General features: G+C 42.8%; 2 protein-coding genes across 10 annotated transcripts; one reads left to right on the top strand and one right to left on the bottom strand.

Annotated features, from left to right (window-relative positions):
* Positions 1-959: 959 nt before the first annotated feature.
* Positions 960-20,055, top strand: csde1 (cold shock domain containing E1, RNA-binding). 9 transcript variants are annotated; one of them, XM_036128210.1, is made up of 23 exons: positions 960-1,090; positions 4,534-5,207; positions 8,179-8,440; positions 11,063-11,261; positions 11,366-11,532; positions 12,444-12,530; positions 12,674-12,771; positions 12,843-12,924; positions 13,558-13,686; positions 13,779-13,904; positions 14,016-14,231; positions 14,311-14,478; positions 14,563-14,727; positions 14,885-14,896; positions 15,120-15,137; positions 17,037-17,144; positions 17,324-17,502; positions 17,583-17,695; positions 17,784-17,903; positions 17,991-18,169; positions 18,487-18,650; positions 18,757-18,889; positions 18,980-20,055. In XM_036128210.1, exons 3-23 carry the CDS (start codon positions 8,315-8,317, stop codon positions 19,025-19,027), a joined length of 2,637 nt encoding a protein of 878 aa, XP_035984103.1. In that variant the 5' UTR covers positions 960-1,090; positions 4,534-5,207; positions 8,179-8,314; the 3' UTR covers positions 19,028-20,055. The 9 variants fall into 9 exon arrangements, with proteins under 9 accessions (XP_035984103.1, XP_021171790.2, XP_012717361.3 ...); XM_021316115.2 differs by lacking the exon at positions 8,179-8,440 and adding an exon at positions 10,242-10,430; XM_012861907.3 differs by lacking the exon at positions 8,179-8,440 and adding an exon at positions 10,242-10,430 and having other exon boundaries at positions 14,311-14,451.
* Positions 20,056-22,883: 2,828 nt separating this feature from the next.
* rassf11 (Ras association domain family member 11) lies at positions 22,884-24,511 on the bottom strand. Its single transcript, XM_021316143.2, has 2 exons — positions 24,327-24,511; positions 22,884-24,233 (listed from the first exon to the last, which is right to left on the bottom strand). The coding sequence occupies exons 1-2, from the start codon at positions 24,427-24,429 to the stop codon at positions 22,900-22,902; spliced, it is 1,437 nt and encodes a 478-aa protein (XP_021171818.2). The 5' UTR covers positions 24,430-24,511; the 3' UTR covers positions 22,884-22,899.
* Between the last annotated feature and the right edge of the window lie 1,210 nt (positions 24,512-25,721).

Genomic DNA, 25,721 nt, shown 5'->3' on the forward strand with positions numbered 1-25,721 from the left:
TGATCAATATGTTCTCTATTTTATCGATATGCTCGTCCAGCCCAAGTCACTGCATTCATAAAGGATAATGTAGCTGAGTTGTTTGAGTAACAGTAACTGTTGATTTTGAAAAAAAAAAAAAAACAACAAAAAAACAACAGCTTTTCAAAGCTTTACCCATACTGTACCGTGATTAGATCTTGCTAAGTTTAAGTTTTCGAAAAGCTAGTACCTCAGTCAATAAAAACCTGTACTCTTGTGAATTTTGTATGATAAAATGTTTGCCTTACTGGATCTCTGCACAGTATTTGACAGTTGTCATGTAAACATACTGATTACATAAAGTAGAAACATGTTAGAGATTCTTTAATTTTGTGCTAAATGTATTTAAATCTTACTTTACAGATTACTGTATGTAGATTCCTCAGTGCTAACACTCAACAAATTTCTCTGCCAGTCTCTGGGTGTGTCTAATATGAACATCTAGCTCAATGCAAACAAGGAGTCGGTTTACTTATTATTTACTGTCCCTTTCTTTAATATTACTGCCTGTAAGTCCTTTAATTAGTATCTTTTTTCTTTATTTGCGTTTCTTTGCTTCTGTACAACAATTTCCAATTGCCAAGTGTGTGTATACTGCTATATAAATAAGCTTACCTTGCCTTTTGGACAAAAGGTGTCAAACTAATGGCCCCCACAGATGACCAATAAATTAACATCAAAGAGATTTGGAAATTCTGGAGTATGTAAAAAAAGTATTCAAATATCTCACGTTTATATTGCTTTTCCTTCGTTCCTATAACAGATGACATACTTGTTACAAGGACACGACTTGACACTCTGTTAATTTAACAAAAATTAAATTAACCTTTTCTTTTATTATTTTTGTGAAAGTAAATTGTTACCAATAAAACAAATCGCCACCAACAAAGCAACTGTGAACTGTTGCCGTCTGCGTATCATCGCGGGACTTCAGAGCCAGCTGAGAAGGCTTCATTATCCGTTGTGGAACCCGATGTTGTCAAATATCGCGGGAGCCGCCTCCCTAATCACTACGTAATGTGCCGTGCTGCTTCTAGCGGCGCTGGTGACAGTGCTGAAAGCTGTTGGGGTAAGTTTCTACCGATATTACCTTTTCACGAAACCATCAAATGTAATTTTGTGACGTACGGCGACACGTTTTCGTTTTACAAACAAGCGGAGCTCTCGAAATCCGCCGGGCGCCCACCGTTCGGCGTTAACGCAGGCGTCGGGCCTGGGTGGGGGCGCCTCGGCATAAATCACACACAACGGGCCAGGGAACACGGCGGCATGCTACAGCTAGCTGCCGCTAGCCACCTAGCTCCAAGAACGACTGAGCGACATTGTCGAAAACTTAAATAAACAAGCTCGTCCTGGTTCTAGAATACCCCCACATTGCATGAGAGAAGTCATAATTTTGTCAAGCAGAAGTCAAACCTCAGAGAAACGAGCAAAACCGCCATAAACGTGTGCGCGAGCCTCGTACGTACTTTCTTTGTTTTACAGTCCTCGTGCCGCTAGCCTAGAGGTTGTTTAGTCCGCGTCTCACTGTCTGCCCAAGAAAAACGAACAATTGTTCCGTCTTAATTGCGACACTATTGATATTGGTAGTCGCATATCCATCCTGGCGTCTAATTCTCTTCTTGGATTAAACGTGTCCCTTTTTGTTGACCGTCTATTGTCACGCCAGGTCCAGCGAAATCGCACTTTAAACAGATCTCATTCAACGTCTATCTGAGGCGGGATTTCACCAACCTAGTCGATCCTCAACCCGGTTCCGAGTCGCATTGCTAACATTAATACACCCATCCCCAGAAGAAGAGACTAATGTTTGTGTATTAAATATAATTCTCTGGTTAATTGCAACACAAAGTGCTCGAGTAGTTATGTAAAACCTAATGGTATGTCCCACGGTCACCAAATATACATACGCCGCCTTCTAAAGGCAGCTGTAGTATAACACAAGTTCCCTGTTGGTGGTTTAAATTTTCTCCTAAAGAGTGGGAGACGCTCGGGGCGTAGTGGCTGTTTGGATCTCAGTGTAAGCGACGCGCTAATCTGGCCATTAAGGCGATAAGAACGATCCGTACCGACTTTGTTGTCCGGCTACCTGAAAGGGAATGTGATATGTCTCGGATTATGTAGTCGTGTCCTTTTCTCGGTTTTCCACGTGTTTTGTTTTTTATTTTCTTCTTCTTCTTCTTCAGGGTAGCTTGTTAGCTTTGATTAGCCTGGATGTGACGTTTTGGGCTGCGTTGCATACTGCAACGTGTTGGCTCAGGCCGTGTCTGCTGTTCCAGCTGAGGATAGCGGATTGTCAGGAAGTCACATGCCCGGCCTCTGTCAGCGCTTGTCTTTTGGGCCTAGGAACAGTTCGGGGCTCTGGCCCTGTTTTTCTATTAACAGAAAAGTTGTGTTGGTTTTCTATTTGTTGATTATTTAACTCGAGGGTAAACCGTACTTTGACACCTGTGCTAAAAATGCTAAGCCTTTTTCCATTTGTCTACCCCCCCCCCCCCCTGTGCTTCGGGAAGTACTTGTTCTCCAAGGCTGTTTCCACAGAACAAAATGCCCTCTGTTCTTTGCACATGACCTTTAACACACTGAGCAGACAACTGATATCTTATTTACTTTTTTTTTTTTTGTCCAGGCGTTCTAGTTCCTGAGCATCTCAGTCAGCTGTATGAAGTTGATCTAAATACGTTGTATTTATTTATTTATTTTTTGGCCAAAAACATAATTTCCCGGTAAGCACCCCCAATAAGCTTAGCCTTAACCAGGTTGAAGCTTGTTATGACTTCAGGTTGTACCCTTTCTGAGATCTGGGTCTGACTCATTGCGACACAGTCTGGGGCATATCAAGTGTCAAGGGAGGGCTCAACCAAGGTGTTTACAGTGCTGCGTATTTAGGTCAACAACATTCTACCCTAACCCACTTGTTGGATTTGAGTTACAAAATAAACCAATTTTCCCGCATGAATGCTCGGTATTGATTTTATTGGTTTGAAGAAGGGGGAAAAAAAATTAGTGTTCATGGTAACTTGTGCCCATAGTACTAATAAGAGGGGTTTGGTCTAGAATATGGCTATAAACCAACCAGAGCCAGTGGATTGTTTTGTTTTTAGTTAATCTCTATATGTAAGATATCTGAGGAAAAACTGATTGTTGACCAGTATAAAGAGTTTCATATTCTCTAAAAGCCTTGGGCGACATGTGCTCAGGGTTGTTGTCTTTCTACGTTTAAGAGAACATGCCAATCTCCTGTAAGCTGACAATTTGAGATCATTGCAGCATGACCAGGTAAAACATTCAATAAAAAGTATATAATGTGGTCTAATTAGTTGATTCAAATTAAAACCATTGTCTCTGTTACAAATGTACTGCTACAAAAGATTAAGGAACCATTTGAAAACGCATCAGATCTGAATGTGGGGGCGCATGCAGGATACCAGTACTGATATGGAGAGGGCAATATGTTGGGAACCAAAGGATAATACATTAGATGGAAGTAAAACGCATCAACCCACAGATGGGTTTTATCCAAAGGCACAGAAATGTTAAAACTGATGCTAGTCAAATTTTCTGAAATATCATTCCAGCGACTCAAAATGGTATTCATTAGATTTTCACGGCGTCCACACAGATTAACAAGCCCCTCTAGTACTGAACTAACTCAATCATAAATCAAGTTTAACTGAGTTGGTATCACACGCTGCAGTGTTGCGTTAATTCTTTGAGCGGTGTATGCAAAGTCTTATGGCCATGTTATCTATAACTCTTACTGTTTATTACATGTACTACAGATAAAAACAGCAGGTCAACTTAGTGATTTTCCTTGAGTGAGCATGGCCTTTATATAGGGCAGGGATCACCAACCTTTTTGACACTAGGAGCTAATTCATTAGTACTGTGTGATATGAAGGGCTACCTGGACTGACCTTTGAACTAGAAGAGTCAATGCTCACCTTAACTTTACGTGGTATGAACATGTTCTTAATGCTTATTTTTAAATCTATGTAGAAGTACCTTATACAAGTATAACAACCAGATATTGGCTGTTAATCAGGCAGTTTACTCGGGTAGATGACTTGCATTTCATAGCGTGCCAGCTGCAGTTTTTAATTTCCCCACAGTTATTTTTCTTTTTCTTATACAGCCACATTTCTTTTCTTGTGAGCATGGAAAACTGTATTGCTGTTCATTCAGATAAATTTCTGGCGGTGTGGGCTGATGGCCGCACTACACTTTTTGAGCTGTAACGCTGGAGACGGGTCGCCTCAGCTCTTTCTTTTCTCATTAAAAGGACTTGAAACCATTGGCGCGGTATAGCTGGAAATAAAAGTAGTTTTAAAAAAAAAAAAACTTAATACAGTAATTGGTCCGTACCTAGCTGACATTGTTGTCATTCTGAGGCTCATTTCAGCCGTTTTGGAGTCCTGCCTTCTCTTTCCTTGTTATTTTACCCCTAGGTTTTCTGAATGCATTTGGTTGTTCTCTAACCAGTTTTCTTTTTTTTCTCTCTTTTTCCAACAGTATGAAGTGAAACCGAACTGAAATTTTGTACCATCCGCAACTGCTTCAAGTTCAGATCACAACCAAGGAACTGAAGACAAACCTCCCCTGATCTAAATAAGTTGCAACACTGAAGCCACGAGGGGGGGTAAAAGGATCACTTCAAGGATTTAAAACACGAGAAACCAAATCCTGAAACGACCAAAGAACACGCATATCAGCCCAACTGAAACGTGAAAGAGAAGCAATCCTATGCCCAAGCATACTCTAAGAAGATAACTGATCTGAAACCAGAAGTTTGTGCCTACTCAACAGCTTTGACAAAGCACACGTCCCAACGCTGCTCCTAGCCCTCCTCATCCTAACTACGCTGCCGACTCACCACTAAGGTGTAGAGTGGGCTGCTATCTGCTAGTACCCTCCCATAGTTCTGTCTCTCTCTACTCCTCCTTTGTTTTCTCTGTAACTTTTCTAAGCGGTGCTATTGCACCTGCAACTGCCTTTTTGTGTGCTAGATTTCCCCTCCATCATTTTTTTCTTTTTTTTTCTTTTTTTTTTTTACTTTATGCAACCACCTAGCTCTTGTGCCAGAAATTTGTTAGGAGTGTGCATGTGTTAAACGGTGCGTCTGTGTGTGTGAGAGGCTCTGCGACGTCATCAAGATCCAGAGAATTAAGATAAAAGAAACAGTAAAGGTGAGTCTTAATTACTTTACCTACTGTATAAAATCTGTTGTGTATGCTGTTAATTATTGTTGTGCTGTTTTGTAATGCCTTAGGGTTTAAAACAATTGAATTTAAGTGGATAGTGTGAGAAAAGGTATTTAGGAAAATTATTCTTTAACACTCCTGAGTTACTTTGGCCAGCAGGTACAGTCTCTGCAAGCAGTGCTTCTGCTTTTCCTTTCCTTCCTAATGCTAGAGATGCACTATAAGAACATTGTGGTTGATTTCCAAACTGTGTAATTGGTCAAAATTACAACTTTAGCCAATTAAAACTTCCCTTTTTTTTAATTTAAATAATTAGACTTCAATTATTGTCGCAATCCTGTCATGGGTGGTCAATAATCTGTATGAGGAAAAGAAGTTAATGTACCACAGTGTATCAGAGATTAGTTACTGTAAAATGGGGGTTTACTGGTTATTTTTACAGATAAAATGATTATGGAGTCCACATTTTAATACGCCTTTAGGATCTTTTACTAGCATAGTTGGCATTAGTAACTGTAAATTTGTGTTCCCTTGGAACTTTTTCCAAATCCAGCTCGTTTCTGCTCAGAAGGATACAATTACGTTTAGCCTTATTTGTTGAAATAAGCTTCAGGAAATTTACAAGGACAGTGTGTCTTAAAATGCTAAAAAAAAAAAATTCAAAAGTCTTCAATTCTGACCGTTGTTCCAAAATAATTATTTAATTACTATAAGCTACAGGTTAAAGTAATTCTGTTTTCTTTCATTGTGTTTTCTTTTGTTACAATTTGAATGTTAGGGAGTCACACGAGTGACAACCAGTAACGTCTCTCTCTACCCAATCAGTGATCAACAGTCTTCTGAAGACCGGGTACCCTAACCCAAGAGGCTAAGGCTGCGTTCACACTGCAGCAAAATGCGACTCAAATCCGTCTTTTTCATGGCAGTGTGAACGGCCTAATTCTGATCTTTTCTGTAGATGAGATTTTCCCCAGAACTTGAGGGACCGAAGGGAATGAAAGCAGGAACCAAACGCTGTTAAATGCAAGCCCTTCAGACCGAGGGGCATGGATTGGTTAGCGTGTTTACAGGCCTGCAGCTCCCACAGAAAATAATTTTTAACCTCCTGGTTGAGAATACATGAGGCATTAACTACTTTCAGGAAGGAATAATTTTACCCAGCATTACAAAGTGTCTAAACGGGATTAAAAAAAGTATAGCTTTAATAGCTGTGCTGCTTTCTTCTTACTTTACTTCATCTTGCCATAATGCGATCTTAATATTGTCGGCTCCCATTGATCAACAGCTTTCTAATAACAAGCAGACACCAGTGTGTATCCACAGTTCTAGAAACTATTACTTTCAACATTACTTCTGTAAACAGTCCACCAACATGTGACGTCTCCTTCTGTTATCTTCGCATGCGGGTCGCTTTGCCGTCCTGAACCGTTCACAGAAGTCTGATAGCAGTTTAATGGTGGTATGAATGGCCATCTAAAAAAAACAAAATTCAGATTTCTACAACAAAAAAATCCCCGTAGTTGAGCATCAAGACCTGCAGTGTGAACGTAGCCTAAGGGGCTGGTACCACAGAACTGTTGCTAATGGAAAATCACAATAACCGGGTGGAGCCATGCAACATGTTCAGCCTCCCCTGCTAACCTTCAGAAGAGTTCTGCTCCTGAAAATAGCTTAAAATTTAACTTTTCACAGCAATTAAAATCAAGGTGATTCTTATCTGCCAGTAGCTGAATCTCTATGGGAAAGTTTAAAGAGCTTTGGCTTGAAAACATGGATTTCACTAACTGGACAGAACCAGTTATCTATTGTAACCTTTTTAAATGGCTTCTTAAACTTTCTGTGCTTTCTCTGGCTTCATTTTTAAGCACTTAGTCTTGTACCCATAACAACTTCTACAGGTGGGGTTAGGTTGTCCTGGAGTGATTGGTTCACTGAACTGTCAATTAGGGGACTTCAGTGTCTAACTCAAAATCTGTAAATTCTGGTCACCAGACAATTTCTCAGTGCATCTCCACATAATGTACACTTGTTTTTTTTTGTTGTTTTTTTTTCTCCTTTAGGTAGCGAACTTTACTAAACCATCCAATGTTTTGATCTCTGCTGCCTAAATCATTTTTAGTAATTACCAGAAAAAGGTTTATCCTGGTGATGCTTTCTTTTAGGCTTCATTCGAATACCCTTAATAGCTCCTGCTCCATGACTGCTGACCCTGTAACCTCTCTCAGGGTCAACAGTCAGAACTCGTCTGAGGAAAAGAGCTTCGGACAGCTTTTAACTCCGACGTCATTACATGACGGAAACGAACACGCAAGTCAAATCTAGGCCTACATCCTTCTGATAATAAACTACAAAGTGTGCGCTCTCTTCTCCCCGGACATTTTCATTGGTTTCCATAAGGGGGCTAAGCTTATACGTCATGTCACGCAAAGGATTGTGGGATACCTTAAGGCTTCTTGGTGTCTGTAAGGGACGTCGCGAGGTTCCTAGGCAAAGGGCTGCGAGAGGAAGCCACTGACGCACTTCCGCTTTGGCTTAAGGGTCCTTTCTCAGTAAGGGTATTCGGATGGAGCCGCTTTTTGTTCTTCAGGCTAGTGTGCTTTCCAAGTAGGAGGGACGTCGGTGAAAGCTTGTCGCAGGTTTTAGCTAGAATGGAACAATTTGTTGTCGCGTTGTCTCATCTCAGTGACTTGTAGTCTTTTCTAAACCTCAGCTGAACTGACCCTTTCCACGCGTGTCCCTGGTCTAAGCTGGCGTCTCAGATTTGTTGTTTGAATCGCTCTCACACACGCAACGTTGCATCAACTCCCTATTCAGTCTTTTCCTCCGTAACTTTTGCCTTTTCAACCCTTGCTTTGGATTAAAGGCCACATCATATTTTTTCTTTCAGTGACACACTGCACCCTTGCTGACCTATCTTCCTCACCCATCATGTTTGTTCCTCTCTTCACCCTTGCAGACATCCAGCGGTGTATCATTGGGTGCTTACTTAACGGTTCCTAAATAAATCAAGCAAAAAAAAAAGAAAGAAATTCAAACCAGTATTCAAGTTCAGCAAGTGCTCAAGCAACTTTGGTTCAAGTTTATGGGAAAATATGGGCAGCCCCTGGAAAGGCTTTGTTGAGTTTACCTTGCCTGCGTCTCCGCCTACCGCGTTTGTTAGTGCTGACCTGAGCAGCACCTCCCCTGTGGGACTCAGCCTGTCGCCATATGGCCGATCAGTAAGTTTCACCTTTCCGACTCCCTTACTACGAGTCCCCCCCCCCCCCATCAAACACCCATTCACCCACTTTGCCCTGCATCTTTGCTGTGAATGGCCTAATCTTTCATTCTTTTCGGGCTCCCAAGACTAGCCTCTACTCAGCTGTATTGTTGCAGGGTGAGCGGTGTTTCACTGACCAAACCCAAGGATTTGATCTTTTCTCTCAATTCCTGGAGATTTTTTTTTTTCTTTTCGTTTTTCTTAGGACGGTTGGAGGAAATCATGTTTGGCTTGCATGCTCCTTCAATAATGATTTTTTTTATTTTTTTTTTAAATCAAGAAACGTAAATAAGAAAACCTTTTTAATTGGGAAAAGCAAAAAAATAGTTGCGTGAAATGCCCACCCACTAAAACGCCGTGTTCTCTTATTCTTTCTGTAGCTTTAGGGACACTGCGACCTGGAAGCTAAAGCAAATATTTAGTAAAGCTCTTTTGACAGTGAACGGACATTCATGCTTTGCGAGAGCTGCTCGTTGCAATGATGCAGAAAATGGAGCTAAAAGAAGAGGCTTCTCTGGGATTCCCTTCATCACTCATTATCCATCACCAGTTCTGTTCACTATAGATCCGCTGCTATTTGAACTGTCTGTGTGTTTTCTGACTCCATCATCAGTAGTTTTATATTTATTTATATTTATTTAAACTACTTTTGTTTTAACCAGCTGTGTCAAGATGATTTATTTATTTTTGGAAGAAGGTCGTTATGGTTTCAGGCTATTTTCTTTCCACCAGTGACCTTTTTAGGTTTTGTGCGCATTTCTGAACAGATGTTTTTAATTTTACTAGCAGTGACTTTAAGTAAGACATTTAATTCTTTAATTAGAATAACATACTGAAATATAAAGGAACTGGCAAAAAAAAAAAAAAACAGCTGCTTCATAAACTTTTGACAAAAGGATAGTTGAGTTTTTTTTTTTTATTTAGGTTGTGGTTAAACTAATGTCGTCACTGAGTTTGTAGAGAAGTAAATAAATAGTCAGAGTGGTGAAAGGCTGGTATGTGGTCGGGCATAATGCTGTTTTTAGCGGGCTTTAGTCATTTAAAACGGCTTCAACTGAGAAAGTTGTCCATTGGAAACAAGACTGCTGGCTATTGACCACTGAGAGGTTCAGAAACTGGTAACGTTTGTCACCATTTCCTGAGAGGGAAGTTTGTGCAACACTTTAAGTTACATCAGCCAAGGCTTTTGGCTCTCAGTCAACATGATAAGCTGAATGTGAGTCACATAAACGCAAACAAGCGAGCCTGTTGCAAAATCCAAAAGTTTCTTTTCTCTTGGCCAACCCACAGCGGAGTGGTGAGTCACAGCTCAGGAGACGGATCGATACCCCTGGCTGGTCTGGATCAGTGTAACGTTAGCGTGGCGACGCGGACGTTGTTTGGCTCGGGAAGCTGCAAACGTAAGACTGAAAGTGAGAGAATGTCTACGTGTATAAGTTATCACAGAAGGGATGAACATTTGCAGTTGAAAACTGCTGAAATGTCTACCGTTCGCCCACCACCACTAAGGATTTGTGGTTCACTCTTCAGCAAAGTGACGTCTTTCTACTGCAGGACAGTAATAAACTTCATATTACCTCACTTCATAGTTCAGAGTGAGAAGGATGGGTTAACAACCTGAACTATCCCGTAAAGACGGGCTGTCCAGCAAACCTGCTTTGAATCACCTTTTTTATATTTACGTTTTTCCCAGTGGTGAGCAATAATCTAAGTAAAATGCTGATAAGCGTCTTGAGTAAAGCTGTTGCCTTTTCCAACAGCGTATAGCGGCTCCGTCCCCCGTGTCAGAAATGGAAAGGGGCTCCTCTGAACCCCCCGTGGCTCGCAGCGGTGGCTCAGCCCCTGCTGCCTCCACCTCTCCCATGCCCATACCCCGTTCCTCTTCCGTCTCTTGCCACCCTCATCCTGGAAGTAAAAAGTACAAGCGGACCCCTTTGTATCAGCGATCAGTAAGGGAAACGTTCAGCAGCTGCCATGTTAACTCAGCTGCTCCGCCAGCTGCTGTTATGTGACCGTGGCTAACAGCATGGTTTGTAGAGGTGTGAAGAAGAGAAATTAACCAGTGTGTTCAAGACTTTAGCTATAGTTAAAAAAAATATATATATATCACTAAGCTGTTGTTGGTTAGATGAAGGATTTGACCCTCTTCCTGGAGCTGCATGAAACTTCAGACAAGTCTGTGTGTTTGGATGCTTTGGTTGGAAATATTTCTGTAATCTGAGTGAGGTGTTTTTTTTTTTTTTTTTTGTTTTGTTTTTTTTTTTTTTGTTGCATGACAAGTCAGAACATTCACAGGGTGAATATTCTGAATCTGTGCTAAATATTGTTTGGTTTCGACTATACTTGAAATAAATAAAAAGAGAACCGCAGAAAGTTCTCATGTAATTTTAATGTCGTTTTCACAACATCCTCTAAATGTAGCTGTTGTTGCATGTTTTTTGTTTTGGTTTTTTAAAGTTTGCATCAAACACTTCATTGATTTGGCTTCCTTGAAACCCCACACTCGCCTCATGTTGTCTATGCTTCATATTGATGCTCTGCCAAAGTCCCCTAACAGTTGTGGGTGTCTTTCTCTCCTCAGATGAGTTTTGACCCAGGGATGCTTCATAACAATGGCCATACCGCATATGCCAACGGCTCAGGGCCTGGCATCAGAGAGACGGGTGTGGTGGAGAAACTCTTGACTTCCTATGGATTCATCCAGTGCTCAGAGCGTCAGGCTCGTCTTTTCTTCCACTGCTCCCAGTACAACGGCAACCTGCAGGAGCTTAAAATAGGAGGTGAGACGCCAAACGTTAAAGCGTCCTGCATTCAGATCCAAAGTCCCTTCTCTTACTTTGAATCGCTCACAACTTTTGTCTGCTTTATTTTTTTCCGCCCTCAGATGATGTAGAGTTTGAGGTATCCTCTGACAGGCGCACTGGCAAGCCCATAGCAGTGAAGCTGCTTAAGATAAAGCCAGAAGTGCTGCCAGAGGAGCGCATCTCGGGCCAGGTGGGGCCAGACCTGCACGTCTATCCCTTTACTGTGCTGCATGGTTATATTCATCCAGTTAAGAGCACCGTTTTATTTTTGGTTGTCATTGTCTGTCGGCTTTACTCAGAAAATCAGTTGTTGTTGTGTTTTTTTGTTTCCCCTCCAGTATTTGGGTGACTTGTCCTTACATTTATGAGTTGAAATTTTCTCTTTAAATCATTTGCTTTAGGGATGTCCTGATCCATCCATGTTTAAGTGACTAGTGTTAGAATATTTGCCTTATTCTTGGCAAATCCTAAAGCCTTTTTTTTTTTCTTCTGTGTGATTGTTTTTTGTTTGTAGTTTTTTTTTTTTTTTTTCTGCTGCAGCTTCCAATACATGCTGCCATTTTTTTATTTTTTGAAAGTCTCTGTTTAGCATACACAGCTTGCAGAACTGTAGGTTGTCCATGTTATTTCTGTTCTGTCACAGTTCACCTTGGCATTCATTTTGATAAAGTAGAAGATCAGGACTTTATATTTGTCAAAGGTTTGCTTTTAAATAACTGTGATGGTATTAGGGACTAAAAGTCCTAATGGGGACATCCCAGCTCTGCACGCCTGATTGTTCAAGGTTATTGCATGAACTGATTCTGCCAGCTGATCACCGTCTTTAAAGACTTTTTAGCGTCTCAGCCTAAAAGCAAATGCACGATTATTTCAGGCACAAACCCCTTCGGTTTGACTCTGAACCATCAGTTGCATACATATAGGCGGCAGCCTCAGAGTTCAACACTAAACATTTATTAACTCATGGATTTGTCCAACATCCAAAACACCTTGAATGGCAGTGTAGCTCTTTGGGGAAAAAAAATAACTTTTGTCATTGATCTACTTCATCATGACACATCTATAGTTCACCTGAACAGTGTGGCTTTATGATTTTGCTGTGATTTACATAGTAGTGTGGTGTTGGCCTCCACCTGAAATGTCTCCTCTTTGGTGCAGGTTGTCTCATCAGTCCCTCTGAACCTGGATGGAAAAGCAGCTCCTGGTCAGGTTCCCTCTGGCAGTGTTTGTTATGAACGTAACGGGGTAAGAAAAGTGCCATCAGCGTCTACGTTAGGGCGTACATTGGACATTTTTACTCAGCCCAGCATTTAGACGTTAATGGCTGTGTGTAGTTATGTCGAGGGGACAGCAAATTTGGCTTTAACACTGTCGGACACTTGTTGCAGGAAGTTTTTTACCTGACCTATACCCCGGAGGACGTGGAGGGCAACGGCCCTTTGGAGACAGGCGACAAAGTCAGCTTTTACATGGAGACAAACAAGCAGTACGTGTTAATGCGACCTCACTCCATCATAGGGACCGGATTTTTATAGTAATTGCTCGTTTGTGTTCCAGTACTGGTGCGGTGAGCGCTCGAAATATTCAGCTTGTGAAGAAAAAGCAGGCACGGTGCCAGGGAGTGGTGTGTGCTACAAAGGTAAGTGCTGCGTATAAAAGAAGGTGTGCAGTATTGCAAAAGTATTCAAAACTTGATTTTGTCCTGTTGCAGCTATAATCTATTTATTTTATTGGACTTTTGTGAGACTGATGGTAATACTGAGTGCAGGAGACACCATTACGTGGGTCCACCTGTGCTGCTGTTTGGTTCCTGTATGAATGCAGACTGTAGAGTAGGTTCACCTTCCAGCAGGATAGAAGGTTTGAAGAAGCGCTCTGAGCTGCAGTGACCATGGTGTAGATCTTATTCATAGATTGGTATAGTCTAAGTCCACCAGTAAATCTTGTGCTATCGGTCCATTGTGACTGAAGGCAGCTTTGGGAGAGAGGATTCTCTCCGTAGTGAACAAGTGTGGAGACGAACCCCAGAGGACTTGTAGTTGTGATTTTTAGATAATTCACCACATTTTAAACAACAATTTCCTTTGACTTCACAATTATGTAGAACATTGTGGTGGCCTGGCTCATTAAGTCCCAGTAATGCTCATTAAAGTTTGTTGTTGTGACCCAATAAGATCCGGATAAGTTTGAGCATGGATCCTTTTTTCTTTTTGTCTGTGTGTTTAGTGCCAATATGTCAGCTGTTAAACCCGTGATCTTGTTTCTTTTTCAGGAGGCCTTCGGCTTCATTGAGAGGGCAGACGTGGTGAAGGAGATCTTCTTCCACTACAGCGAGTTTAAGGGCGACCTGGAGGCTCTTCAGGCTGGAGACGACGTGGAGTTCACCATCAAAGACAGAAACGTGAGCCGCCGTTGGGGAATAAAGCGCGCCTTTCCCCGCCGGTGCTTGATTATTCACTTTAAACGGCCGAATGCTGTTTGTGTTTCTGACAGGGGAAGGAAGTGGCCACAGACGTGCGCCTGCTGCCCCAGGGCACGGTCATCTTCGAAGACATCAGCATTGAGCAGTTTGAAGGCACCGTTGTTAAAGTAATTCCCAAGGTTCCCACTAAAAACCAGGCAAGTAGACCACAGAAAACCCGCTGGGTGTAAACAGAGGGTGGGGGTGGCTTTGATAGCGGTGGAGAACGAAAACGTGCCGACCTGCCAATTCCTCCCGTCTCCCTGCAGAGCGACCCCCTGCCTGGCCGCATCAGTACAAGGATCGGCTTCTCTGAGAAGGAGCTTCCTTTTGGGGAGAAGGACACCAAGTCCAAGGTGACGCTTCTGGAGGGAGACCACATTCAGTTTAACATCTCCACCGACCGCAGAGATAAACTAGAGAGGGCTACAAACATTGAAATCCTCCCAGACACCTTCAACTTGACCAAGGAGACCCGTGAAATGGTTCGTTTTTTTTTTCCTTTCCCAGCAACGACCCAAAACAGCCGAAGAGTCTTAATTGTGAACCCCTGCTCTCCTTCAGGGGGTGATCGCAGCCATACGCGACGGCTTCGGCTTCATAAAGTGCGTGGACCGAGATGCCAGAATGTTCTTCCACTTCAGCGAGGTCCTGGAGGAGAGCCAGCTGCACATCTCGGATGAAGTGGAGTTCACTGTTGTGCCTGTAGGTTCTGTTAAGCTTTTCACAAAAGTATGTATTACCTGAAACTGGTTTAAGCAAGTATTCCCTGAATGTCTTGTCACATAAAAAAACTCAAGTGCGTCCGGTTCCTAGGATATGCTGTCCGCTCAGAGAAACCACGCCGTGCGCATCAAGAAGCTCCCCAAAGGAACGGTGTCCTTCCACACCCAGTCTGAGCAGCGTTTCGTCGGCGTCGTGGAGAAGGAGGTGATCTCAGCCGCCAACAAGAACGCAAGTCCCACTAAGGGAAAGGAGAAGGTGCGTTTCTACACCAGGTTTTACCCAAACGTCCACCAACCGTCTCTTAAAGCATTGTTGTAGTTTGTCATCCTCCTCCGCCCTCCTCTCAGTTTTTAGTTCTAATGTTGGCCTTTTGTTTTCTCCCTCAATGACCACCTCATGCTTCTTTGGTTAGAAAAAAGACAAGGTAGGACTGAGACCTGCATGAAGCGGCTTAATTTGGAGACAGAAACCTGGTTGGTCGTTGCACTTAACTGCACACTAACATTTAGCGCAATGAATGCCTGAGTTTTTTTACTCTCTGCTGACCCGACTAAACGTCATTATAAATTGGGTTGGTCGACATTGAATTGTGAGTTTTTTCCAAGACGCGTTGTCTAATAGTTTTCTGTTTCTCTTATTTGTTTAAGGGTAAAGTTGTGGAAAAGGTTTGTTTTCAGGCCTCAGGCCCATTCATATCTTTGTGTTTGTAGCTGACAGCATGGTATTGCATCACGTAGTCTCAGTAGTAGGGCTGCTCTACTGAAGTCAAACGGCAATTTTAGATATTTGATAATACGCTGTTACTGTAGTTTGTGGATACCCTCATTATTATTTGTCTTTAAGGTTGAGGGGTTTGAAGTGTCGTCCCAAGTACAGCTGGCAGCTATGTGTGGGTCATATGACAGCATTATATAATGATGCAAAAACATTTAGTTTTGTTTTATTTTTACCCTGCACATAAAGATGGAATTGGAATAAAAAAACATTTTATTGTAAAGCAAGGATTTTAATTTGTGGACCTGATCCAAAGGTTCTCAGAAACAATCTTGAAGAACTCGGGTGAAAGAGCAGATAAAGTACCATATTAGTCTCTGGAGCCTTGAGTCTGCGTGACGCTTCCTGCCTAACTGAGGCTCAGCTTTCTCTCACTGGGATAGACCTGAACACAGGGCAACGCCACTCATTACAATATTCTGATCTTCTTCGTTTATGACGTAGGTGAGCAACTCTCTGTAGCTTTGTCCAAACCCAATTAATTGGAACCGTGAGAAAACACGTTTCAAGCATAATTGGCCATGAGCAGGAAGTGTGCAGACGTCGGCCTTCGTCTTCGGCAGACTCCTTCCTGTGCGTCGGTCCTTAGATTGTCGCTGCATGCAGACCAGCTGACAGCCAGTACATTCTCACCACAAGTCTTTTTCTCTTTACGGTTGTCTGCTTACAGCTGGTCAAAGCAACAGGTCAGATTAGTACAGCACACCAAATCAAGAAAAACAAACATTTTAATGCAGAAATGTGAATTTAATGAAAAATGTTAGGACTTGCTTTAGCACTTATTTTGAAAAGATACTTTTAATCTGACAAATATTGTCATCACTTCTAGTCTAGGACTCTAAATATGACACCTTTTCTTGAAAAACAGTTTTAATTTAAAAAAAAACATTCTTGATTTTATAATTTGTTGGGGGGGGGGGGGACTGTTCATTGGGACCTTTTTAAAAGAAACAGTAAATTACTCCAGTGAAAAATATTTTATACATTGATCAGTTTGTACGTCAGTGTATTTACTTTATGGCAGATTCCCCCACACATCAGTCTTATTTAATTAAATATTGATCAAATTAATTTCAATATATAAGGAGTGTATTATATCGGACCATTATGACCTGCCTTTTAAATATTGAATGTGGCTAAACATTAATATTAAGTGGACTCCAAGTCTTGAGTATGAAGTTTCTGCTGTGCTTAACACAAGTTGGCAAAATGAATCAAAACGTCGTAAAACCTATGAAACGCCTTTTTATTGTAAAGCTAATTTTACATTAAAACCTTGTTCTCTATATTTTTGCCATACCACCCGCCTGTACTGGCAGCTGCTTCCATGTGGGTTAAACTCGACTCGTTTGCACTCAGAATAATCCATAGTGCAGATGAGCAGCAGCAAGGAGTTTGTCTGAGTAGTCTGGTCATTTCTGGTCTGTACGCGCTCTTTGTTTAGAAGTAAATGCTTTATGCCAACGGTTCCATCTTTATTACGCAGCCCTACGCTGTAGGCTCTAACCACGAGTCAGTGCTGGTAAGATGTTGCTAACCACCACCGCTGCTATAGAATAATAGAAGGGCAAACTCCTGCTTTTGTAGACATTTCTAATGCTCTACATACTGATCACCTGACCTGGTTTAGTTGTTTTTTGATTTCAGACATTTCTTACACCACCCCCCCCCCTTTTTTTTTTTTTTTTTCTTTTTTTTTCCTTCGTTGAGCCATTGTTTGATTGACTTCTTAGAACAAGTGTTGGATCCATTTAAAGGCACGGTAATAAACAGTGTTAACCTGTCTGCAGGAAGCTGAAGAGGGAGTGATTGCATATGAAGACTGTGGTGTGAAGCTCACTGTGCCGTATCATGTCAAAGACCTGGAGGGAGGAGGATACCCTCAAGCTGGAGACAAGGTAATATTAAATAAAATTAAATTAAAATGAAAAGCCTCTCGCTTTTAGTTGTAAATCTAAAGAGAAAGTTGCTTTTACCTCTAACAGGAACACGTTCTGGGGCTTTAAATGTTACTTTTCCCTCGTCTTCTGTTCCTTTAACTGGGTCTGATTGTCTGCGTGACAACCATGTTTGCTAGGTGGAGTTCTGCATCAACGAGATGAAGCGAACCGGCCAGCAGAGTGCAGTTTCCATCAGGGTCCTCAACCGCAATGCCTCCAACTCCAGAAGACTGCACGGTTTTGTTGCTGCGCTGAAGGATAACTTTGGCTTCATCGAAACGGCAAATCATGACCAGGAAGTTTTCTTTCACTACAGGTAGACGGGCTTTGTGTGGGCTCATTGATTGGCCGTTGAAAAATCTGCAAAGACCTGACATTTGTCTGTTTGTCTTTCAGTGAAATGTGTGGGGATGTTGATAACCTGGAGCTAGGCGACACAGTGGAGTATACCCTCTCTAAAGGAAAAGGAAACAAAGTCAGCGCTGAAAAGGTCACCAAGGTGGCTGCAGGTAAGAGGCCGGCTTCTTTATGCTTTCTAATCATTTTCAAATTACATTTTCAGGTTAAACGATAAAGCAACCACTTTCCTTGTTTTAGTAAATGGTACTGGTGAAGACGTTGGTGCATCAGTGATGGCAGGGAAAATCCTCCGGCCCATCCGCAGCGTGGATCCCTCACAGACCGAATATCAAGGACTTATTGAAGTCACCGACGAAGGTCTGTCACGTTGGCAGTGGAACAGCTAAACGTTTCAGCATTTTATGACCTTTAACTTAAGAGGATCCTCCTTTTTCTTTTTCCTAGGTGGAGAAAAGGGGCAGAATTATGCCTTTGGAATCATGGGAATGACAAACAAGGCTGATTGTCTGCAGAAGGGAGAACATGTCAGGTTCCAGGTTTGCACTGTGAGCCAAACTGGCCAGAAGATGGCCTGTAATGTTGTCCCTCAGCGCAGAGCTCCAGTGGAGTGTGTCAAAGACCAGGTAACGTTGGCCCGTTATAATTCCACACGTTTATCATCTAGGATGTATGGAAGATGTAACTTTAGGGCTACTTTTCCCATTTCTTTATCATTATGATCATGATCTTTTAGATCTAAAATGTGTTCAGCAGCTTTGATTAACTCTCCTGGAGCTGTTTGGGGTAAAAAGGCATATTTTGGCTGCATATCAGCAGAGCCTTCTGCTTTAATAAGGAACCTTTATCACTGAAACCAGTTAAACTGGTGGCAGTTTCATGCCTGTGGTGGTGCAGAGAAAACTATTTAAAATGAATTTGCTGTATTTCTCGCCCCCCTCAGTTTGGTTTCATCACGTACGAGGTGGGAGAGAGCAAGAAGCTGTTCTTCCACGTAAAAGAAGTGCAGGACGGCGTGGAGCTGCAGATCGGCGATGAGGTGGAGTTTTCCGTCGTCTTCAACCAGCGCACTGGAAAATGTAGCGCCTGCAACGTGCGCAGAGTCAGGTGAGAGCCAGCTTTGGGGGACGTTGAGCCCTATTTAAGCGCAGCTCAGGTAATGGTGGAATTTTAGCCAAATGAGCGGCTTTAACTAATGCCTGTCCCGTCACAGCGAGGGACCCAAACCAGTGGCCACGCCCCGTCCCGACCGCCTGGTGAACCGCCTGAAGAGCATCACTCTGGACGACGCCAGCGCCCCTCGTCTGGTCATCCTGCGCCAGCCTCGTGGTCCCGACAATTCAAAGGTACGATCAAAGATTACCATAAAACGTTCCTTCTGTTCATGTGTTTTGTTCTGGTGTGAACGTTGTCCTTTGGTGCCTCCGTCTGTGCAGGGCTTCAGCGTGGAGCGGAAGACTCGCCAGCCCGGCGTCATCGATTGAGCAATACACAGCCAGCCCCACTGGGCCTTGGAGGGATGCGGTCCCTAAGGGAACCGGCAGGGGATAAGGGAAAGCGACGCGGCATACGCTTGTAAACCCACTCATCCATGAAACATACACACGCATGCAACAACTGGCATGTGTAGTCCTGGCCCCCCCATTGATACCTGTAAGGGAACGTCCCCCTCCTCTCATCTATGATGATCTCAGTGGTTTCATGCTGCAGAGTGCATGGGAATCCCTGACTGGATGTGTGTGTGTGACTGTGTGTGTGAGATGTATTGTAGAGATTAGTGTGAAGTGGAGGTTGTGTTCCTAAGGGGCCTTGTCCCTCCCAGTCAGTGTGGCTGTCCGTGTCCTGATCCTCCGAGTCCGCTTCGTCTGGAATTCTGCACCTGTAACCTGTCCACTAGTCTGATTGGGTTAGAGTTTTGATTGTTGGCATGTCTTTAAACCTCTGCTTCATTTTTTTTGTTCCTCTCTCCGCTCCTGTGCGTACGGAAAACCGGTTCCCCCTGTCTGCTCTGATGTATGCTTTCCTACAAAATGCATAAAGCGACGTTCCCTCCATAAGGAGGATCATATTTCATACTCGTGCGAGCTTTTTTGAGGATCCATCTCTGCTCGGTTTTTTTGAGCAGTTTTTAAAAACGCTTCGTTGAAAAGGCTGGAGTATAGCAGCATGAAGTGCGGAAGTGTGACGCATGTGAAGGTCAAAGTAGTTTCTCTGAGGGGATTTCCCTTTTACCAGCCTAGGGCCTGGAGATGCCTGCTTGGTATTCACATGCTCCACTAGAGGAGCTTTCCCCAGGTGCAGAATTCCTGCTGGCGTCTTATATCTGCAGTTCTTTTATACTATTTCCTTTCTTGCACATATTTTTTTTTTTTTTTTTTTTTTTTTTATTGAAACGTCGATCTGCTAATATTGAATAAGTAAGAATAAGGTGCCTAAAACTTCAAACAAACAAAAAAAAGGAATAAGTAAAAAATTAGACGAATTGTGCTCCTAGCCAACCCCCAAAATACTCTTAGGGTGGCTTTTTTTTTTTTTTTTTTTTTCCCCCTGTAGAAATAATACAAATATGCATCCCGAACCTGTGGGTTGAACTATACTGTATCCTATGTGTGTGTTTGTTTTTTTTTGTTTTGTTTTTTTTTTTACCCCCCTCTCTGGGTGTAAGCTCCATCTTCACATATAATTTAACTAAGGAGAAGGGTTATCTGTTAGGAATCCAATTTAAAAATACAAACAAACAAAAAAAATAATAAAAAAAAAAGGAACGATGAATCAAGATCTCAGTTTTGTTCTGTGGAGACAAAGGGTGAGCTGTGGTGCCTCTGAACATAAAGTTGCTGTCGGATCTAATTTTCTTTGAACAGGTTTTCAGTTGAACCACGTACAGAGGTTCTCATGTACTTTTGTTAATGGTCTTGAATGAAACAACTGAATAATTAAAAGTTTTATGAAAATCAAAGCGTTGTCATTTGTGGAAAAACTGCCAGGCTGCTAAAGTCTCACGACATCGGCTCTGAGAGCGCAGGATGGCCGCCCGGGTAGATCTGCACACAGGCTGTGGGTGTTGTCTTATTTTTATATCTTAATCCAGCAGTCCTGAAGAGGAAGAGGAAGAGCAGATGTTCATGTACCGGATGCAGATGGTCTTGTGTTCAGAGGTCATTCTCTGCGGTCATGTGAGGTGAAGCTCTGCTACGAAGACCACAGCCCCACCTAGTGGTGACTGAAAGACCGACCGAGGCAACCTGAAGGGAAAAGCATTTTATACACTAACAAAAAACCTTGTGTGTACTTTAGCTTGGAGAGTCAAAAACTGTTAAACCTAAATTATAACTTTTACAAACCAGTATTTGCTTTGCAGCAAAGATGGTTGCTACAGCAAGTAAAGTAGTTTGAAACTCATGAAAAACTTCAGAAATTGTGGGTAATAACCCGATTTGATATGTGGCCACTATTTTGGCATAGCTCCTGTTGAGCATGTCAACTGTTCAAAGATTAATATAGTCAAATAAAAGCCATAAATATTCCTGAAGCGATGATTCAAATGCTTTCAGTGAGTGTGAAAAGGCTTTGAAAGTAGATTTATTACACATCAGTGGATGCATTATAAGAAAAGTACAAAAAAGTGCAAAATTAATTTGTTCAGAAATTTCTTAAATTGGTGATTAGACTTGGACAAAAAGTAAAAATGAAATTAAAATGTCAATAAATAAGCAGACTCGTTATTTTAACACCACAGTATGGTTAATGTATTACACTCTTGTAGCCATTTTGTGCTTTTTGTAAGTTTCAGATCATCAAACCCGATTTAAGACAAAAAAAAAATCTGACGATGGACAATTTTGAACGAATTTTATTTGAACATTTTGTGATTAACCACATTTTGGACACCTACGTTTACTTTGACCAGGTAAATCCAGGGCTTATTAAAATCTGGCTTGTAGAATAAAAAAAAAAAAAATCACAAAAGCAATCTCTTAACACCAAGTAGGCTAAAATATCTCAAAAAGCAACATGTGTCCTGGAAGTTCAAGGAACAAACAGTCTATCGGTGAGGAAAATAGCAGGCCACACAACTTAAATGGCAGTGGGCCTTTCAGGGAGTTTCCAGACTGCAAAAAGTACACAGAAAAACATCTAAAGCAGTGCAGGCCTCGCCTCAGTTAAGGGTGAAGATTCAAGGAGAAAATGAAGACTGGGCAGAAATGTGAAAAACATCAAACCCACTGATGAAGAACCCAAAGCTCCATTTGCCACAAAGCCAGATGGTCCCCAAACGAACGTATTCTGTGAGTCTATAAGACAAAAGTGGAACCTTGTGGAAGGTGTGCGTCCTGTTGTGTGAAACAGCCACATACCCAGAGTCACATATGGTGGTGCTGTTGTGATGTTCTGTGGCTGACTTGCTGCTTCAGAACCTGCCATGGAACCAGGAAGTCTGCTCTTCACCGGTGAATCCTGATGTTGGATACCCAGCCTTCGGTTTGTGACCCAAAGCCCAAAAAACATTTTTCTACCCAGCTGGACAGGGATCCAGAGCACACCAGCAAGTCCACCCCTAAATGACTAAAACCAAAAAGCTTTAGGAGTGTCCTAGTCAAAGTCTGGACTTACATCTGCTTGAGATGCTGTGACATGAAAAGTTGCCTCAAAACTTACATTTTTAAAGCTGCCTAAAAAATGTTTTATACTTGTTTTAGATTATTGATGCTTTGTGGTTGTATTCCTATTTGTTTGGTTTTAGTTTTGTACAGTGTTATCAAAGGCACTTTTCAAATAATATGCGTTATTAATAAGGGTGAATTCAGGCTCAAAACCTCAATTAAAAACAATTCAAAGAAGATTCCTTCTCTGAGATGTGAAAGACTTGTCACTAGTTATCACAACCACCAGATGGCAGTCATTGGCTTCAGGAGGCAATTACTGTTCCACATAGGGTAAGGGGGATTTGGTTGGGTCTTTTTTCTGAAATAAAAAACTTATATATATATATATATATATATATATATATATATATATATATATACACACACAAAAAAAATATTTTCTGAAATATTTAGGGGCCAGAAAAGCCGAAACAAGAAATCTGCAAGAGGGCAAATCCACTGCTCTGTATTTCCCGCCATGATTTAGTCATTTTAATCCGGTTCCACAACCCAAAGAGTCCAGAACGTATTTGGATGCAGACTAAACACAAGTAAAATGAGAGCTTCAGTCGTTTTGGTTTAAAATTATGGTAAAGCATTTTTGGTTTTAACACAAAACCATTGTCATTAAGTGATAATGTAACGGTGAAAGCAGAATAATTATATATCGCAGGCACGTAACTGAAGAATGCGTTTTTCAGCAGCTGCTCCTAAACCTGGGTGCTTCTCAGGTATATAGTGAGCTCAGAGCGGTGAACCACCTTCTTCTCATCCTGGGACTGAGCCTTCTGAGCTTCTGACCAGCGTTTCCACCACTCCCTCAGCTCGGTGGGGCCGGTGGGCCGCCGCTCCTTTATCTGATTTGGAGGAACTAAAACTTGAGGAGGGCTGCGGCCTTCTTGGGGCGGGAACTTCCTGTTGACATCGCCATCCACGGCGCACTCAGATCCCTCCAGATCTCCGACCTCTCTGCAATCGGCAGGGATCTCGGTGGCAACTCTTCCGCGAGCGTCTGCAACTACCTCTGGGTCCTCTTGAGCAACGTTCAGATTGCCAACACAATCCACCCCCTGGATTTCGCGCTTGAACTCCTCCAGTGTAGCTTTGCACTCGGCAACCTTGGCTTTCATCTCCAGGAACTGGCGCTGCAAGTCTTTCTCGTAGCTCTCCTCGGCTTTTAGTTCCTTCTCCCAGAATCGTATTTGCTCCATCTCCTCCACGGCCGACCTCTCCTGGGCTTCTTCTTCGGCTCTTTTGGCTTTCTGCCTTTGCTCCAGGGTGAAGATCTCTTTGTCCGTGGTCGTGATCTGGGCCTGTAGGTCCTGCAGGCACAGCAGCTGGCATATGATGGAGTCTCTGAGCCGATTTTTCTCATCGCCGGCTACCGCCGCACAGCTCGAGCCGCTGGGGTCCGATTTGGACTCCTGGGTCTTCTTCGAGCGCTTGCCTTTATCCCTCGCCTGATTGCCAATGCAGCAGGAGGTTTGGTGGTCCAAGTCTGATTTGGAACTTCTCTGACTCCTGCCTGTGCCTTTGCCGCCCTCATCAAAGTGTTCTTTCGTGACGAAGAGGGACAAATCCAAAGAGGCGCGGCCCCGTTTATCCGCCCTCTTCTTGCTTTGCTTGTCACCCGTCGTGCTGTAGACCTTCCCTTTGCCCAGGCTCTCCAGCCATTCCCAGGCCTCCTCCACCAGAGTCAGAGACTTTCTTTTTGGCATCTTGGGGTTGTCCTTTCTCGGCTCGGCCTCTTCTCTCAAGCTGGACAATGGCGGCAAGCTCTGGCGGTGCAAGCTCAGGGAGCCGCTGCTCCTCCGCATCTTGGCGCCCACGTCTTTCCGCCTGAGCGGCGGGCAGGGCTGGTATCGGCCGACCTTCCCTCTGCCCGTTTCGTCCGAGGCAGAGGGCCCGTTGTGCTGAAGGCTGAGCTGGACCTCCTTGGCCTGCTCACCGTACCGCCCCAGCGTCTCCAGAAGCCGCTCGTCGGGGGTCATGCACCGCTCAAAGTCTTTGAACTTCTCTCTCAAGGTGTAGCGTCCCGGCTGCCCTGAAAACAGGAGAGCGACGGTGTGGCCGTGAGTTTAGCCGACATGTCCGAACAGAGATTTCAAGAGAGCGTGAGGCTTACAAGGACTCTTACCGAGAGACTGAGCCAACACCAGGACCACGTCTTGGCACGTCGTCTCCTCGGTGACTCCGCACACGACGCGTTGGATGCCGTTGACGGACACCTTCACCTCCATCCTCCCCCAGTTCTCGATCTGTAAAAGAGTTGGCCTTTGACGGAACGAGGGCTCTTGTTGTTTCTGTTTCACGAGGAAGCGGCGGAGACAGCTTAATGACCCTTAATGACCCCGCATTAATCTAACAGCCCATCACGCTTAGGACTAGTCTGAGTGCGGGTTTGTCATTCTCCACCGGTGAGGATAGTTCTGACAATCCAGCTATGTTAGGGAAATTACAGAGCCCTACCTGAATGTCTTGGTCCGTAGAAATGATCGCCGGGTCTGTTCGGTCTTGATGTGGATGTTCTGGTCGAGAGGAACAGCAGAGCAATTAAAGCTCATTAAAATTCCTGGAGGCAGTGACCACAGGGGACACTTTAAGATCCCACCCATCTTGCATGATCTTGGAGAAAATGACAAAAAAAAAACAACAAGACTGAAGGCAGCATAGAGATGTAGCAGTTAGCTCTGCCGCCCGACAAAGGTAAGTATATTTAGAAAGCACTTTTCTGTAACAAGACATTCAAAGTGCTGTACATGACCAGAAAAATACATTACAGAAGGAAATATTGCATAGGAAAGGAAAAGCATTACAGTATCAAATGAATAAGCTTAGTAAGTCTTTGACTAGAATTCTTTCAAACTTTAACAAACATATAGAAAACATAAAATCACAGCACTTAATTGTTTCTATTCATAATAAGAACTAAGCTAGGCAAATCCTTGTTTTTTTATATAAAGTAATTTTGTCTGACTTTTTTAAAGCTATAACTAAAATAAAGGTGCTTCAAAGCTCAACTGAAGCTATTTTCTAGTCTACCAGAGGGTGCCTTTTACAAAGATTATGGTTCTGTGGAGGAGTTGTGAGCTCTTCAGAATAAAAATGGTAAATAGACTTGATTTATTTGATGCTTTTCTGGTCATACCGACCACTCAAATCCCTTTAAACTAGAGACACATTCACCCAGTCGAACCCACTAACACGCACACATTAATTCACCGATACACCGAGGTCATGTGCTTCGCCCATGGGCACATCGGCGGAAACTGGAGCGCAACCCTCAACTTTCTGATAATCTTCCTACTGTGCCACAGTTGGCCTGTTTACCCTTCACCTTTCCAAATAACAGAAGCACAGACTGGATGAAGAAACACATGGAAAATAAGACTTGAGGTCGTTTTAAATCATTTTGTACCACATAAAACTTATTTGATTCCTTCCCTCGGACCTAATTCTGTTGTACCATGTTTTGACTTTCAAAGTTTCTCAGTAGCCTCTGAGGCTAAGTGGGTTGCGGTTAAACTGCAGG

Source organism: Fundulus heteroclitus, chromosome 1, assembly GCF_011125445.2.
Source record: "Fundulus heteroclitus isolate FHET01 chromosome 1, MU-UCD_Fhet_4.1, whole genome shotgun sequence".
NCBI classification, from domain to species: domain Eukaryota; kingdom Metazoa; phylum Chordata; class Actinopteri; order Cyprinodontiformes; family Fundulidae; genus Fundulus; species Fundulus heteroclitus.